The sequence below is a fragment of the Pelodiscus sinensis genome, chromosome 2, assembly GCF_052426305.1.
Source record: "Pelodiscus sinensis isolate ZL-2025 chromosome 2, ASM5242630v1, whole genome shotgun sequence".
In the NCBI taxonomy this organism is placed as follows: Eukaryota; Metazoa; Chordata; order Testudines; family Trionychidae; genus Pelodiscus; species Pelodiscus sinensis.
Window position 1 is genome coordinate 197071318 of NC_143053.1, and position 14260 is coordinate 197085577.

Here is a 14260-nt window from a genome sequence, read left to right on the forward strand (position 1 = left end):
CCTGCACCTCCCAGCCCACACCCTGGCTGTGTCTAGACTGGCAAGTTTTTCTGCAAAAGCAGCTGCTTTTGCGGAAAAACTTGCCAGCTGTCTACACTGGCTGCTTGAATTTCCGCAAGAACACTGACGATCTCATGTAAGAAATCAGTGCTTCTTGCGGAAATACTATGCTGCTCCCGTTCAGGCAAAAGTCCTTTTGCGCAAAAGCGCCAGTGTAGACAGCTCAGATTTGTTTCCCCTATCAACTCAGTATATAAACACAGATGGAAAAGGCCAATTTTGGATAAAAAACAAAACACCAAACAATATGCACTGGAAATTGTAACAATGAAAACAGAAAACAGAAATATTGTTAAATGCTAAATGCTTGAAATTGTTTTGAAAGAGCTCCTGCAAGCAAGTGCTTGTAACGTGTTCATGTAGTAAAGAAAGGCCCAATTCACAGGGCAGTACAGGTCAGTCTCAGTAAGTGGGATTTCCTCAGCAAGTGTGTTCCACCATCTTAGGGCTTGTCTCCACTACAAATGTTCTGCCAACATAGCTAATACTAGTAGAGCTGTGCTAGCTGCATGTACGCTGGGGTGGGTTTTTTTTTGGCCAACATATGCACTACAGGTGTGTGATTTTTTTCCCCCCACTCTCCTAACTGACATAACTATGCCAGGAAAACTTTGTAGTGCAGACTAATTAAGTCTTAGCCTCCCAGCACTTTCTAATGTGCACCTTTGTACATATCCCTTGTGATTCTGGCCCATTGGTCTTTGGGAGCCTAAAATTGTATAATGCCATGGGATTCATAGAATCCTAGACTGGAAGGGACCTCAAGAGATCATCGAGTCCAGTCCCCTGCCCACATGGCAGGACCAAATACTGTCTAGACCATCCCTATAGACATTTATCTAACCTACTCTTAAATATCTCCAGAGATGGAGATTCCACAACCTCCCTGGGCAATTTATTCCAGTGTTTGACTACCCGGACAGTTAGGAACTTTTTCCTAATGTCCAACCTAAACCTCCCTTGCTGCAGTATAAGCCCATTGCTTCTTGTTCTATCCTCAGAGGCCAAGATGAACAAGTTTTCTCCCTCCTCCTTATGACACCCTTTTTGATACCTGAAAACGGCTATCATGTCCCCCCTCAATCTTCTCTTTTCTAAACTAAACAAACCAAATTCTTTCAGCCTTCCTTCATAGGTCATGTTCTCTAGACCTTTAATCATTCTTGTTGCTCTTCTCTGTACCCTCTCCAATCTCTCCACATCCTTCTTGAACTGTGGTGCCCAGAACTGAACACAATACTCCAATTGAGGCCTAACCAGCGCAGAGTAGAGCGGAAGAATGACTTCTCGTGTCTTGCTCACAACACACCTGTTAATGCTTCCCAGAATCATGTTTGCTTTCTTTGCAACAGCATCATACTGCTGACTCATATTCAACTTGTGGTCCACCATAACCCCTAGATCCTTTTCTGCCGTACTCCTTCCTAGACAGTCGCATCCCATTCTGTATGTGTGAAACTGATTGTTCCTTCCTAAGTGGAGCACTTTTCATTTGTCTTTATTAAACTTCATCCTGTTTACCTCAGACCATTTCTTCAATTTGTCCAGGTTATTTTGAATTTTGACCCTATCCTCCAGAGCAGTCACAACCCCTCCCAGCTTGGTATCATCTTCAAACTTAATAAGCATACTTTCTATGCCAATATCTAAATTGTTGATGAAGATATTGAACAGAGCTGGTCCCAAAACAGACTCCTGCAGAACCCCACTTGTTATGCCTTTCCAGCAGGATTGTGAACCATTAATAACTACTCTCTGAGTACGGTTATCCAGCCAGTTATGCACTCATCTTATAGTAGCCCCATCTAAGTTGTATTTGCCTAGTTTATTGATAAGAATATCATGAGAGACAGTATCAAATGCCTTAGTAAAGTCTAGGTATACCACATCCACTGCTTCTTCCTTATCCACAAGACTCATTATCCCATTAAAGAAAGCTATCAGATTGGTTTGACATGATTTGTTCTTTACAATTCCATGCTGGCTGTTCCCTATCACCTTGCCACCTTCCAAGTGTTTACAGATTATTTCCTTAATTACTTGCTCCATTTTTTTCCATGGCACAGAAGTTAAACTAACTGGTCTGTAGTTTCCTGAGTTGTTCTTATTTCCCTTTTTATAAATGGGCACTATATTTGCCCTTTTCCAGTCTTCTGGAATCTCTCCTGTCTCCCATGATTTTCCAATGATGATAGCTAGAGGCTCAGATACCGCCTCTATCAGCTCCTTGAATATTCTAGGATGCATTTTATCAGGCCCTGGTGACTTGCAGGCATCTAACTTTTCTAGGTGATTTTTAACTTGTTCTTTTTTTATTTTATCTTCTAAACCTACCCCCTTCCCACTAGCATTCACTATGTTAGGCATTCCTTCAGACTTCTCGGTGAAGACCGAAACAAAGAAGTCCTTAAGCGTCTCTGCCATTTCCAAGTTTCCTGTTACTGTTTCTCCCTCCTCACTGACCAGTGGGCCTACTCTGTCCTTGGTCTTCCTCTTGCTTCTAATGTATTTATAAAAAGTCTTCTTGTTTCCCTTTATTCCCATAGATAGTTTGAGCTCATTTTGTGCCTTTGCCTTTCTAGTCTTGCCCCTGCATTCCTGTGCTGTTTGCCTATATTCATCCTTTGTAGTTTGTCCTACTTTCCATTTTTTTTATAGGACTCCTTTTTTATTTTTAGATCAGGCAAGATCTCGTGGTTAAGCCAAGGCGGTCTTTTGCCATATTTTCTATCTTTCCGACACAGTGGAATAGCTTGCTATTGGGCCCTTAACAATGTCCCTTTGAAAAACTGCCAACTCTCCTCAGTTGTTTTTCCCCTCAGTCTTGATTCCCATTGGACCTTACCTATCAGCTCTCTGAGCTTACCAAAATCTGCCTTCCTGAAATCCATTGTCTCTATTTTGCTGTTCTCCCTTCTACCCTTCCTTAGAATTGTGAACTCTATGATTTCATGATCACTTTCACCCAAGCTGTCTTCCACTTTCTAATTCTCAACCAGTTCCTCCCTATTTGTTAGGATCAATCTAGAACAGCTTCCCCTCTGGTAGCTTTTTCAACCTTCTGAAATAAAAAGTTGTCTCCAATGCAGTCCAAGGACTTATTGGATAGTCTGTGTCCCGCAGTGTTATTTTCCCAACATATATCTGGATAGTTGAAGTCCCCCATCACCACCAAATCTTGGGCTTTGGATGATTTTGTTAGTTGTTTAAAAAAAGCCTCATCCACTTCTTCCACATGGGTAGGTGGCCTGTAGTAGACTCCTAGCATGACATCACCCTTGTTTTTAATCCCTTTTCACCTAACCCAGAGACTCTCAACACTTCCGTCTCCTATGTCCATCTCCACCTCACTCCAGGTGTGTTCATTTTTAATATACAAGGCAACACCTCCTCCCTTTTTCCCCTGTCTATCCTTCCTGAGTAAGCTGTACCCTTCTGTACAAACATTCCAATCATGTATTATCCCACCAAGTTTCTGTGATGCCAACAATGTCATAATTGTACTTATTTATTAGCACTTCCAGTTCTTCCTGCTTATTTCCCATACTTCTCGCATTTGTATATAGGCATCTAAGATACTGATTTGACCTGAGCTGGCAAAGAAGGGAGCATCAAGAAAAGCAGCTACTAGAAGGATGGAAGATAGTTTGAGTTAAAGTAGGTCACCAACATAGACAATTCACAGCTGCTTAACTTCACCTAAGGAAATCTCATTTACATTCCCATGTAGGGCACCTCTGAATTAGCATGATGTGTATTTCTGGATTTCTGCTCCCTTTTTGTAAGGGTTCAAATACTAACTCCTTTGATTTTTTTCAAACTGAACTGATGTTTGACTGGTATCTGGGCCAGTTCCCGGCAGGTGTGCTCAGCAGGAACTGAACTTGGGCCTCAGAAGAGGAATCTAAAGGTAATTCTGCCTGTGTAGCAGGTCACAGGCACAGAGAAGACGGTGATCTCCCTTTGTAGCAGTGACACAACAAATTGTGAGAGCCTGGGCTGCTGTTGGTATGTAGGTGGTAATGTTATCCCAGGCCTGAGTTAAGCAGGGAACCCACAATTCCTTGCTGGCATTAATGCTTTAATTCTGTTTTGCATGACAGTCAACAGCAGCAGTTAGTGCATGATTTTTTTCTTCACTCAGTGCACAGTCAGCCTGTGGAACTCCTTGCCAGAGGATGTGATGAAGGCTAGGACTTTAATAGGGTTCAAAAAAGAGCTAGATAGATTCATGGAGGTTAGGTTCATCAATGGCTATTAGCCAGGATGGGTAGGAATGGAGTCCCTACCCTCTGTTTCTCTGGAGGTGGGTGACAGGGGAGAGATCACATGGCAGGAACTGTGGGATAGCTACCCACAGTGCATCACTCTCAAAGTCAAAAGTAGCCACCCTACCGGGGATGCACTATGTCAAACTATGTCGAACTCTTGCACATAGTGGGGACATGTACCTATGACTTTACAAAATTGGGTGCTAAAAATCAACCTTAATAAATTCAACCTTCTCTCATAGTGTAGACAAGGCCTATGTCAGTGAAAGGCTCTGGCGGTGGGAGGCAGCGGGGAAAGACTTAGTAGAGGGGAACTGCTGGAGCCTTTCCATTTGTCCCCCACCTGGCAGAGGCATTCCCTGGGGCTCCCCACTACCACAGTCTCTCCCCACTGTGAGAGCCTTTTCCTGCACCAGTAAAAGACTCCAGCCATGGAGAGGCTGCAGGATTCGAGACCACTAAAAATAGGAGACACTGGGCAAGTAGAGAGCTGGGTGGGGGTACATTTCCGGGTTCAAACCCACAGGGTTCAGGTGTGTCTTTACTCACTGAAGCTGTCTCCCAGGGTACGTCTAGACTACATCCCTCTTTCGACAGAGGGATGTAAATTAGGCACTTCAAAATTGCAAATGAAGCCAGGATTTGAATTTCCCATGCTTCATTTGCATAATCGTGTCATGGCGCTCTTTCGAAAAAGCGCTATTTTGAAAGTAAAACCACAGTCTAGACACGGTGCTTTCGAAAATAGAAGCATTTTTTGAAAGATCCTATAAACCTAATTTTTTAGGTTTACAGGATCGTTCGAGAAAGCCTTCTATTTTCGAAAGAACTGCGTCTAGCCTGCGGTTTTACTTTTGAAATAGCGCTTTTCAAAAAGAGTGCAGCATGTTCTCTCACGGGTGCCTGGTCAACATAAGTGGTTAGAGGCTTATGGTGATGCTGGACTAAGGATGTTAAGAAGCGGTTAATTGACTTACCGTGTCACCACTACAGTTTGTATCGATTACATGATTAGTCAATGAGGGGCTGCTGTGGCTCTGCAGTTTAAATAGGAGCTGGGCACAGACAGGCAGCCCGCTCCTAGTACATTTAAATGGCAGAGCCGGAGTGGAGGTAGGTCCCAGACCTGGCATGAGCTAGGACTGAGCAGCACTGTATCTTCCCCAGGTCCTAGATCGCTGCGCCTCTGCCTTTTAAATGAAGTATGAGCCACTCAGCTCTTACTACATTTAAAAGGCAAAGACACAGCCGTCCGGGACCTGGCATGAACTGGGACTGGGCAGTCCCAGCTCGTGCTTGGTCCTGTACCAAACCCCACTGAGACCCTGCAGTTTAAATATAGTAGGATCTGGGCTGCCTGCCTGTGCCCGGGTCCTACTACATTTAAACTGCAGAGCCACGATGGACCCCTCATCAACTAATCATGTAGTTGATACAAATTGTATCGACTACACGATTAGTCAATTATGCACTTCTTAGCATCCTTAATTTGAATGAGAAGCTGGTGCTCATACCTGCTCTTTTCTATCAATAGAACTGCCAAAAGGTCCCTGTTACAAGCATTAAATAATGATTTTAAGAGGGGATAGGGCCTTGGCGACAGATGTTTTCAATCAAAAAATTGTAACTATACACCTGAAGGCTGCTGTATACTGAGTGATGTTGTCCTCGTGGGGAGAGTAAGAGGAGGCTGAATGAATGAAAGCAAAGCAGGTGAAAGTTTCACTTTCTGGACAGTGAACACATGCACATTAAGAAACTGGCCTGCCCAGCTTGTTGTTTATGGCTAATTTTGATCGGCAGCCAAGTGGGAAACGCACCTGTGACGGTGCGTCAGTGACTAGAGGTTTCTCTCTGCCTGGCAGAATCTGTCGTTCAGAATTGGGCAAGCCATCAAGTCAGACATTGGGAAGAAAAATCTTTAGACAGCTGCTGTGACTCTCGTCAGGGATCTAGGTGAGAGTGATTGCACATATCAGAAGAGAAACATGTTAAATATTTTTCCATGGTATAATTTTGTCTGGAAATCTGGTTAAACAAGCAAGCCTGCCCTTTATTGTAGTTAGACTATCATTGGCTTTGAGCAGTGAAAAACTGAGAGCCCGGTTCTCATCTCAAACCAGTATTACACTGATGTAGCTCCATAGACTTCAATGGATTTCACCTCTTTGTTTACCTAAAGGATCTGTGGCCACAATACCTCGTGGCTCCCATAGGCTCAGTTTGCTGTTTCCAGCCAAGGGGAGCCATGAGGCTCCATGGCTACAGTAAAGAAAGTGGTGCGGGCCCAAGAGAGGCTTTCCCAAAGCGAGCCTGAAGCCTGCTTTGAGAAACAGTGTGGAGCCTTGGTCTGCAAAGGAACCCTTCTTTAGAGGGATTCTATGTGGGCAAATGGACAAGATGGAGGCTATAGTTTGGACCCCATCTTAGATGGCGATATTCCAACCCCCAAGCTGAAATAGGCAACATACCAAAGGGAAGATTAAATGCTGCCGAGTATAGGTTTAACATTCTTTTTATTTTGAAGCAACCTCTAGACACAAAATACATGCATAGGGTTAAATAATGTCCATGTCCTTGATTTGGATATAAAAATAACCCAGACCCTAACAACAGTTTAAATGAAAAATAATAAGCTCTTTCTAATTCAAGACTGATCCTGTTCCACTGAAACAAGCCAATGGGAGATTTCCAACTAAATTCATGATGTTTTTGCATCATCAACTCACGACTTATTCTGCTGAGTTCACAGAGCTTTGAATCAGGCCCCTCGCACATCAATACAGTATGGTCTTAAGGCCTGATCCAACTGTCACTGTAGTCAATGGGAACTCTTTATTCGGGAGTAATGTTAGTGATGTTCTTGCATACTTATACCAGATGTGTGTCAGTCCTGGAATTAGGGATAATCTGCATTATTAAAAATACAAATTCTACCATATGTTACATCATTGTTACTCTCTTTGTTGCAAAAGAAGCTGTGTTCAAAGTAACTTATGGCTGAATTGGACCCTGTTTCTTTCTATTTTCTTGTGTTATGACCAGGGCCAGATTAAGGGGAGGGCTAGCTTGGCAGCTGCCCAGGGTGCCAACCTATGGGGGGCACCTGATTGAAGTGGTAAGGAGCACCACATGCCTGGAGGCGGGGCCGTGCATACACCACATGCCTGGGGACACGTCTGCGCATGTGCTGCTCGCCCGGGGGCACGGCGCCCCTTACCCTGTCAATCACGCGCCGTGTGCCTGGAGTGGGGCCACACGTGCCGCGCGCCCGCAGCCCAGAGCACAAGTATGGCTCGGTCTGGCACTGGTTGTGACTAAGCTAGAGACAAGAGACTTCGGAAAAATGTACAGAACCACTAAGCCTTTGGTATGTTGAGATCACAAGTCAACAAGAAGTACTTCAAAACTTTTTAATGACAATGTTTTTGTTTCTTTTTATCAAAGATAAAAATCTTTTTCCTTGTCCTAAATAGAATAAAATCTAAAATAAAGTCTAATACCAGGACTGAAGAAATTTGAAAAAGTTCTTTAATTATGGATTCTTTGTGAAGTTGAATTACCCACCTCTAAACTCAGCTGAGACAATGTTTTAGTAGGAACGCTGCATAATATAAATTAACTCTATGTATCTACTGGTGCAATCTAATTAATGTTCTAACCTCTTACATAAAAATCTGCAGCTCTTGCTGGTGAAAGTGAACAGGTCCCACCTTCTGAAAATAGCCTTTTTAAGAAAAGTGGTTGGAAGCAAGATCTGTGAAATGTGGTTTTTATTTTGGATCTTGGGCCCAGAGAGTCTTTCAGCCAAAGTGTGAGGTATAATCTGGCATCAGCTGAGTCAAACCATCACTGGATTCTGGCCTTGGATAACTATATTTCAGAAGTGTTTTTTCTGGCTTAATTGACAAATCCCCGACTTGTGACTGAGACAAAGTGGAATAAGTGAAACACCTGTTGACCTGGTTGGTGGGTAGCTACTGAAAACATTTTTTGGAATCACATTGTTGCAGACAACCTCTTTGTGTATTGTAGACTGAGGCTAAAGCTGTCTAAGGGACTGAGCCACTCCCCATGAATGTCAGTGAGTGCTGGATCAGGCCCTAAACTAGTAGGATGAAAAACTGCAGAGAGAGGAAAATCCAGATGATGTATTTTGATTGGCTGCAGAAGAGTGACTGAGCTGTCAGTATTTGTGATAAGTTCAGTCCTTGTGTGGCATGCACAGAGCTGGATGTAGCAACACTGTGGTTTTGTTTATTATTCAGTACACATGGCATGCACTATGCAAGTAGGATATCTCCAAGGCTGAGATTTACAATATTTCTGAGCAAGAAATAATTTAAAAAAGCAAACCAATTTCAGGAGATCATACTGGGTGGAGGCAATTTAATGTTCTTTTTATCCTCAAAGCCTCAATATTTCAGATATTTTTATCACATTTCCACATCCGTTGCAAAATAGAATGCTCAATATTATTTGCATGGAAGTACCCAGAATACACCTCCAGCTCAAGCTATTTCCTAGAGGTGTTGCTTTTTGAATATTGGAGGGTTTATGCTGTATTTGTATGTTCAAATATTTTTCCAAACAAGGGGTGGTGGGCTAGCCATGCTGAGTACAAACCCACCTGAAACTTATGAATATGTCCTGATTTTGACTGATTTAAGACCCACTCTTAAATGTAATTTTTGTGATATTATGATGAAATTCCAGTTCATGTGAAGAGTACAGAATTGGATTACATGGCATGTTATGTGAATCAAAAGAACAATACAGTCTCTGATCCAGTAAATAAGTACTAGAATGTAAGTCCTCAGCTATCTGCTTCCACTAGAGATGCAATTAATCTGCAACATTTATGTCAGATTTCTTTGGCTAGGAATTTAATTTGGAAATTTTATATTAATACATCTCTAACATTGGTCAGTGCCAGATTCTTCAGTGGGAATGAATGAAACAGGGCAACTTACTGAGTGATCTGTCCTGGGTTGTCCAGGTCCAGCTTCTGGCAGTGAGAGGTTTAGGGACATGCAGAACATGGTGTTGCATCCCTCACCATCTTGACTAATGACAACTAATGGACCTATCCTCCAGAAACGTATCTAATTTTTTAAACCCACTTATATTTTGGCCCTCAAAACATCCCCTGAAAGTGCTTCTTTATATTTATTTGAAATCTGCTGCCTAGTCATTTCATTGGCTGTGTTATGTGAAGGAGTAAATCACAGTTCCTTAGTCACTTTCTCCTTACTATTCATATTAAAGACTTCTGCCTTGTCTCCTCTTTGGCAGTCTCTTTTCTAAGATGAACAGTCCCAGTCTTTTGAATCTTGCCTCATATGCAGTGTAGATGTACCCCAAGTGACGACAATACCTCTGACCTTCACACAGCACATAGTAGGAATGGATGGAACAGCAATCTGCGGGCTCTAATCGTTTCTTGCAGAACATCTTGGGGTCAGCATGCCATCCTTTCTCTTCAGCATATATATTTGAAAGCAGTCTCAGAGGATATGTCTAGACTACATGGCTCTGTCGACAGAGCCATGTAAACTAGCTTACCTGACATAGTCAATGAAGTGGGGATTTAAATAATCCCCGCTTCATTAAAATAAAAATGGCCGCTGTGCTGTGCCGACAATCAGCTGATCCGGCACAGTGCGGGAGTCTAGACACGGATCGGTTGACAAGGGAAGCCTTTGTTGACCGCTCCTTTAAACCTGGTTTCACAAGGCATAAGGGAGCGGTCGACTGGAGCAGTCCGAGGCGGGCTGCGGCAGCTGGTGCCCCAGGCGGAACATGCAATCAGCGCCCCCGCCTGCACAGCCATCAATGGGGTGATGTCATCATTGGGCATCCCGGGTGTCCCATGACATCATCAGGCACTGTTGAAGGCAGCGTCCTAGGCAACGGCCAAGTCGGTCTATAGTCACGGGCCACCCCTAGCAGTTGACAAAGGCTTGTTGCCTGATCCACGAATAGACTCCTGCACTGTGCCAAATCAGCTTGATTGTCGGCACAGCGTGGCGGCCATTTTTATTTGAATGAAGCGGGGATTATTTAAATCCCCACTTCACTGACTATGTCGGGTAAGCTAGTTTACATGGCTCTGTCGACAGAGCCATATAGTCTAGACATACCCAGAGACTGTAAGATGAACTATTGCATCAACAGTAAACTGAGGCATTTAGGTTCATGTTCCTGTCTGCTCCAGGGCAGCCTCTCCCATCACCTGGCTGCCACAGTGCTTTGGGTGGGACCCCGGGATCTTGCCAATAGTGCTTTGTTATTTTAGAGGATTGTGGGAGGGAAAGCTCTCCGTTCTAAGTTTCATCCAAAAGACAGACACTCCAGCTATCCTGTGCCCAAGCATTTAGCAGTGTCAAGGAGAGTATTCTGGCTGAAAATAGCTATGTGACAAGTCACTAGGTTTTGTATCCTCAGAATTGAGCAACATGGAGAATAGGAGTAATGGCCACCAATGAAATGATATATGCAAATAATGCGTGCTGATTGGTTGCACTTTAGCTGAATGAAAATTATTCATCTTAGGTGGGAAATTGATGAAGTTTTTTGTCCCTGCTCCTTTCACTTAATAACCAATTTGAAATGCTACTTGGAAATGTTAAAGGAAAAGCCCTCAACTCTGTAATTCATGGCCATTGCTATTGTCATGCCTCCTGCAGTGACTCAAGAGCATAAGGACCAACCTCAGGGCTGATGTTTAGGAACCAGGGCACAAAGTCCAAATTGGCTGTGAGTTCTATACTTAGATGTCACCAACCCTAAAGTGGAAATTCCTCAGGCACTATAACTGCCTTTGCTTGGGGCCCCAGACAGGCCTCTGGGGTGCTCCGATCTATCTCGTCACACCAGGGCCCCTTACACCAAGAATCTCAGCAATATTCAGGTTACTCCCAGTCCCCAGGGACCAGTCACTTATCGCAGATCAGTTGCACCTTGGAACTCACATCAAAGAACACGCTCATAGCCAATGCTATCATTAGCTATGTTAAGATGTATTAAAAAGTACATACACGTACATACAAGTTTAAAGCTAGATAGATACACAAATGAGTTACAATCTTAAATTACAAAAGCTTCTATAATCAGCAAACTCTGTATGTCCTTTAGGGCTACGCCAGGCTAAGCAGCTGGGGATCTCTTGCTTATGCCTAGAATCCCCTTAAGTCCCCCAGAGAGCAAAAGGCATAGAGATACCTAGTTCCTTTTGTATGTGGGGATTTTATCTCCCTCCTGCCATGTGCTCTGAGCCAAAAACTCAGCTGATAGGAAGAGTCCACTTGAATGACTCATCTTCATGGGTAGGAGAGCAGAACAGCAAACGTCTTTTGTCTTCTGATAGATGGTATGTAGGGAAATTCCAGTTGTGATGAAACACGCAATATCAATGGGTGTTTTCTTTGAAAATCAGCCCTTCACACTAATTAATATGGCTCTTCTTTCTGGTGGCTTATGCAGTTATAGAGGCTCGCGATACAACCACTGAAATATTACCTTACAATTTAGGCTACAGATGTCATAACTGAGATTAATGCACGTAGGAGCTCACAAGCATTCGCTCCAGTCTAAATACATTCTAATATTTGTTTCAACAATACTAATGCACAGGAGAGCCAGAATGATGACACCTAAAGGAAGCATTTCTAATATTCACATGCTATTCAGTCCAACAAACCCAAATATCAACCTTAAATCCTCCCTCCTCACACGAATCCCCAGGCTAAATATTTACCAGCCAAACATGATCTGGGTTTGAGTAATCTTAACTATTCCAGCTATTTAACTATTAACTAAATTAACTATTCCAGCTATTTAAGCTGCTCATCATCTGAACTATTCATGCTATCTATTCCTAATAACAATGCTTCTATTGACTTCAGGTTGAAGTGGGCATTAAAAATGTATTGTCCATGTGAGCAAATATTCACCTAAGTTTCACTAGATGAATCAAATTTGGCATTATTAGACAGCAGATAGTGTACAGAATGACAGTAAAACTCCTTTAACTTGTGACTCTTTTAAAAACCATTGTGGATGACAGCTGTGTTTTCAAGGTAAGGTTTTGTCGTTTACCAGTGTCTAGCTAGCAAAAGGTCCTAAAAAGCATTATATATATTTTTTTTCTTTGGAACTTTCTGCAATAGTCCCATTTAGGTGCCATGTTAAGTATTTAGGCTTAGTTACATCAAAGTATAGCTTTAAACACAGGAGTGATCTCTTGAACTTCAATTGGACTACTCATATGCTTAAAGCTGAGCCCGTTGTTGATTCAGAGCCTTTATGGAGAGAGAGTGGGTCTCATGGGACTGCCCATCAACCATTCTAGAAGAACTGCCTGCATTTTTCAAGCCATTGGACTCCAGCAGTGTTTGACCGTTGGTAATGGCTGAGTATTTCTTTTGAACAGACCTCCCTTGCTTGGAACAGAAGAAACGAATTAATAACAGAGCATGCTGTCTTCTTGCCCCTCCTCCACCGCCATTATTTCCACCACCATATTTCAGACAGGGCTGGAATTCTGTAAGTATTGCCTGGGAGCATTTCTCTTGCCTCTCTATTTTTCTTAAAAAATACTCGCATATCCTTTCTTAGCACTTTCTGGTTGCTGTAGCCCAGCAATCCCATCTTGCCATACAGTGCTATGCCAGGAAATGCACTTTATTGTTATCCTTTTGAATGGATGCTGACTCAGTCTCCAATTGTTAGTGAGCCAGTGCGTGGCTGTAAGTAATTTGATACTGGTTCAACACCTCCATCTTTGTTTGTTTTGGACAAATAGGTCACAGCTCCCTACTGAATTTCCATCAGCTTTTCCTGAGCATCATGATCCAATACACTCTGTCTCCCTGCCTCAAGTAAAAGAAGCACTGTGTATGGAATCCTTGCTTTGAATCAGATCTGTATAGTTATGATCATTAGTCAGTGATACATATTGGCTCTGTGCCTTTCTTATTACATCAGTGTTTCTGTTCATTTATAGGTGTCACCAGCCTACACTAGCGGCCATGCATTTTCTTCCTAGGAGTGAGAATTTTCCCATTGGTCTCTAGTTAATTTTTCTTTGTTAATACCCCCAACTATTGTGAACTATTTTTCTTTGAGAGCCAAGGCAATTCCTCTGATGCTTTCCAGTACTACATAAGTTATCATAGTGTACTGATCATTTAGAATCATAGAAATGTAGGCTTCAGGAGATCATCTAGTCCACCGGTTCCCAATCTTTTTGATACGGGAAACCAGCAAATCCTTTCACAAACTTTTGGCAGACTGGCAACATTTTATTTGCATAGTTTAATATTCATTATGCAGATGATTAATATGCAAATAGAACATTACCAGTCCACCAGAAGCACAGCCCCCAGTGCCAGCCCTTAACCCTAGAGCCCCCCCTCTAATATCCCCTAGTGCCAGCCACTGACCTGAGTCCCCTGCACCCAACCCACCCAGTGCCAGCCTCCCATCCTCAGAGTCCCCCAGTGCCAGCCCCCCATCCCAAATGTCTCAGAGCCAGCCCCCTCTGTGTCCCCACCACCAGAGCCCCAAGTACTAACCTCCTGTTTCCAGAGCCCCACTACACCCAACCCCCCCACAGCCTCCCCAGTGCCATTCCCCAATATTAGCCCCATCCCCAGAGCCCCCCCAGTGCCAGCCCTGCTCCCATAGCCTCCTCCACTACTAGCTCAGCCTCCACAGCCCCCCAGCACTAGCCCCACCCCTGGAGCCCCCAGTGCCTGCCCTGCCCCACTCACCTAGCCCTGTGCTGCTGCCTGCATCGCAGTGGCTCTGGAAGCCAGGGCTGAGGGACACCGCCCAGCACCTCCCCTCCCACCACGGCTTGGCCCTCCTACCCCACAAGGAAGTGCTGATTCATGCCCGGGAGGAGACCCAGCCCCTGCCCCTGC

General features: G+C 43.6%; 1 protein-coding gene across 2 annotated transcripts in view; it reads left to right on the top strand.

Annotated features, from left to right (window-relative positions):
* The window catches only part of COLQ (collagen like tail subunit of asymmetric acetylcholinesterase), a 62133-nt gene that overhangs the window by 8987 nt on the left and 38886 nt on the right, over positions 1 to 14260 (top strand). For both annotated transcript variants that reach the window (XR_016348946.1, XM_006133230.5), the window contains exon 2: positions 12766 to 12878. Coding sequence is in view for 1 of the 2 variants with exons in the window: in XM_006133230.5 (XP_006133292.2) it covers positions 12766 to 12878 (113 nt within the window). In the remaining variant the exon portion in view is untranslated. The remainder of the gene's footprint in view (positions 1 to 12765; positions 12879 to 14260) is intronic.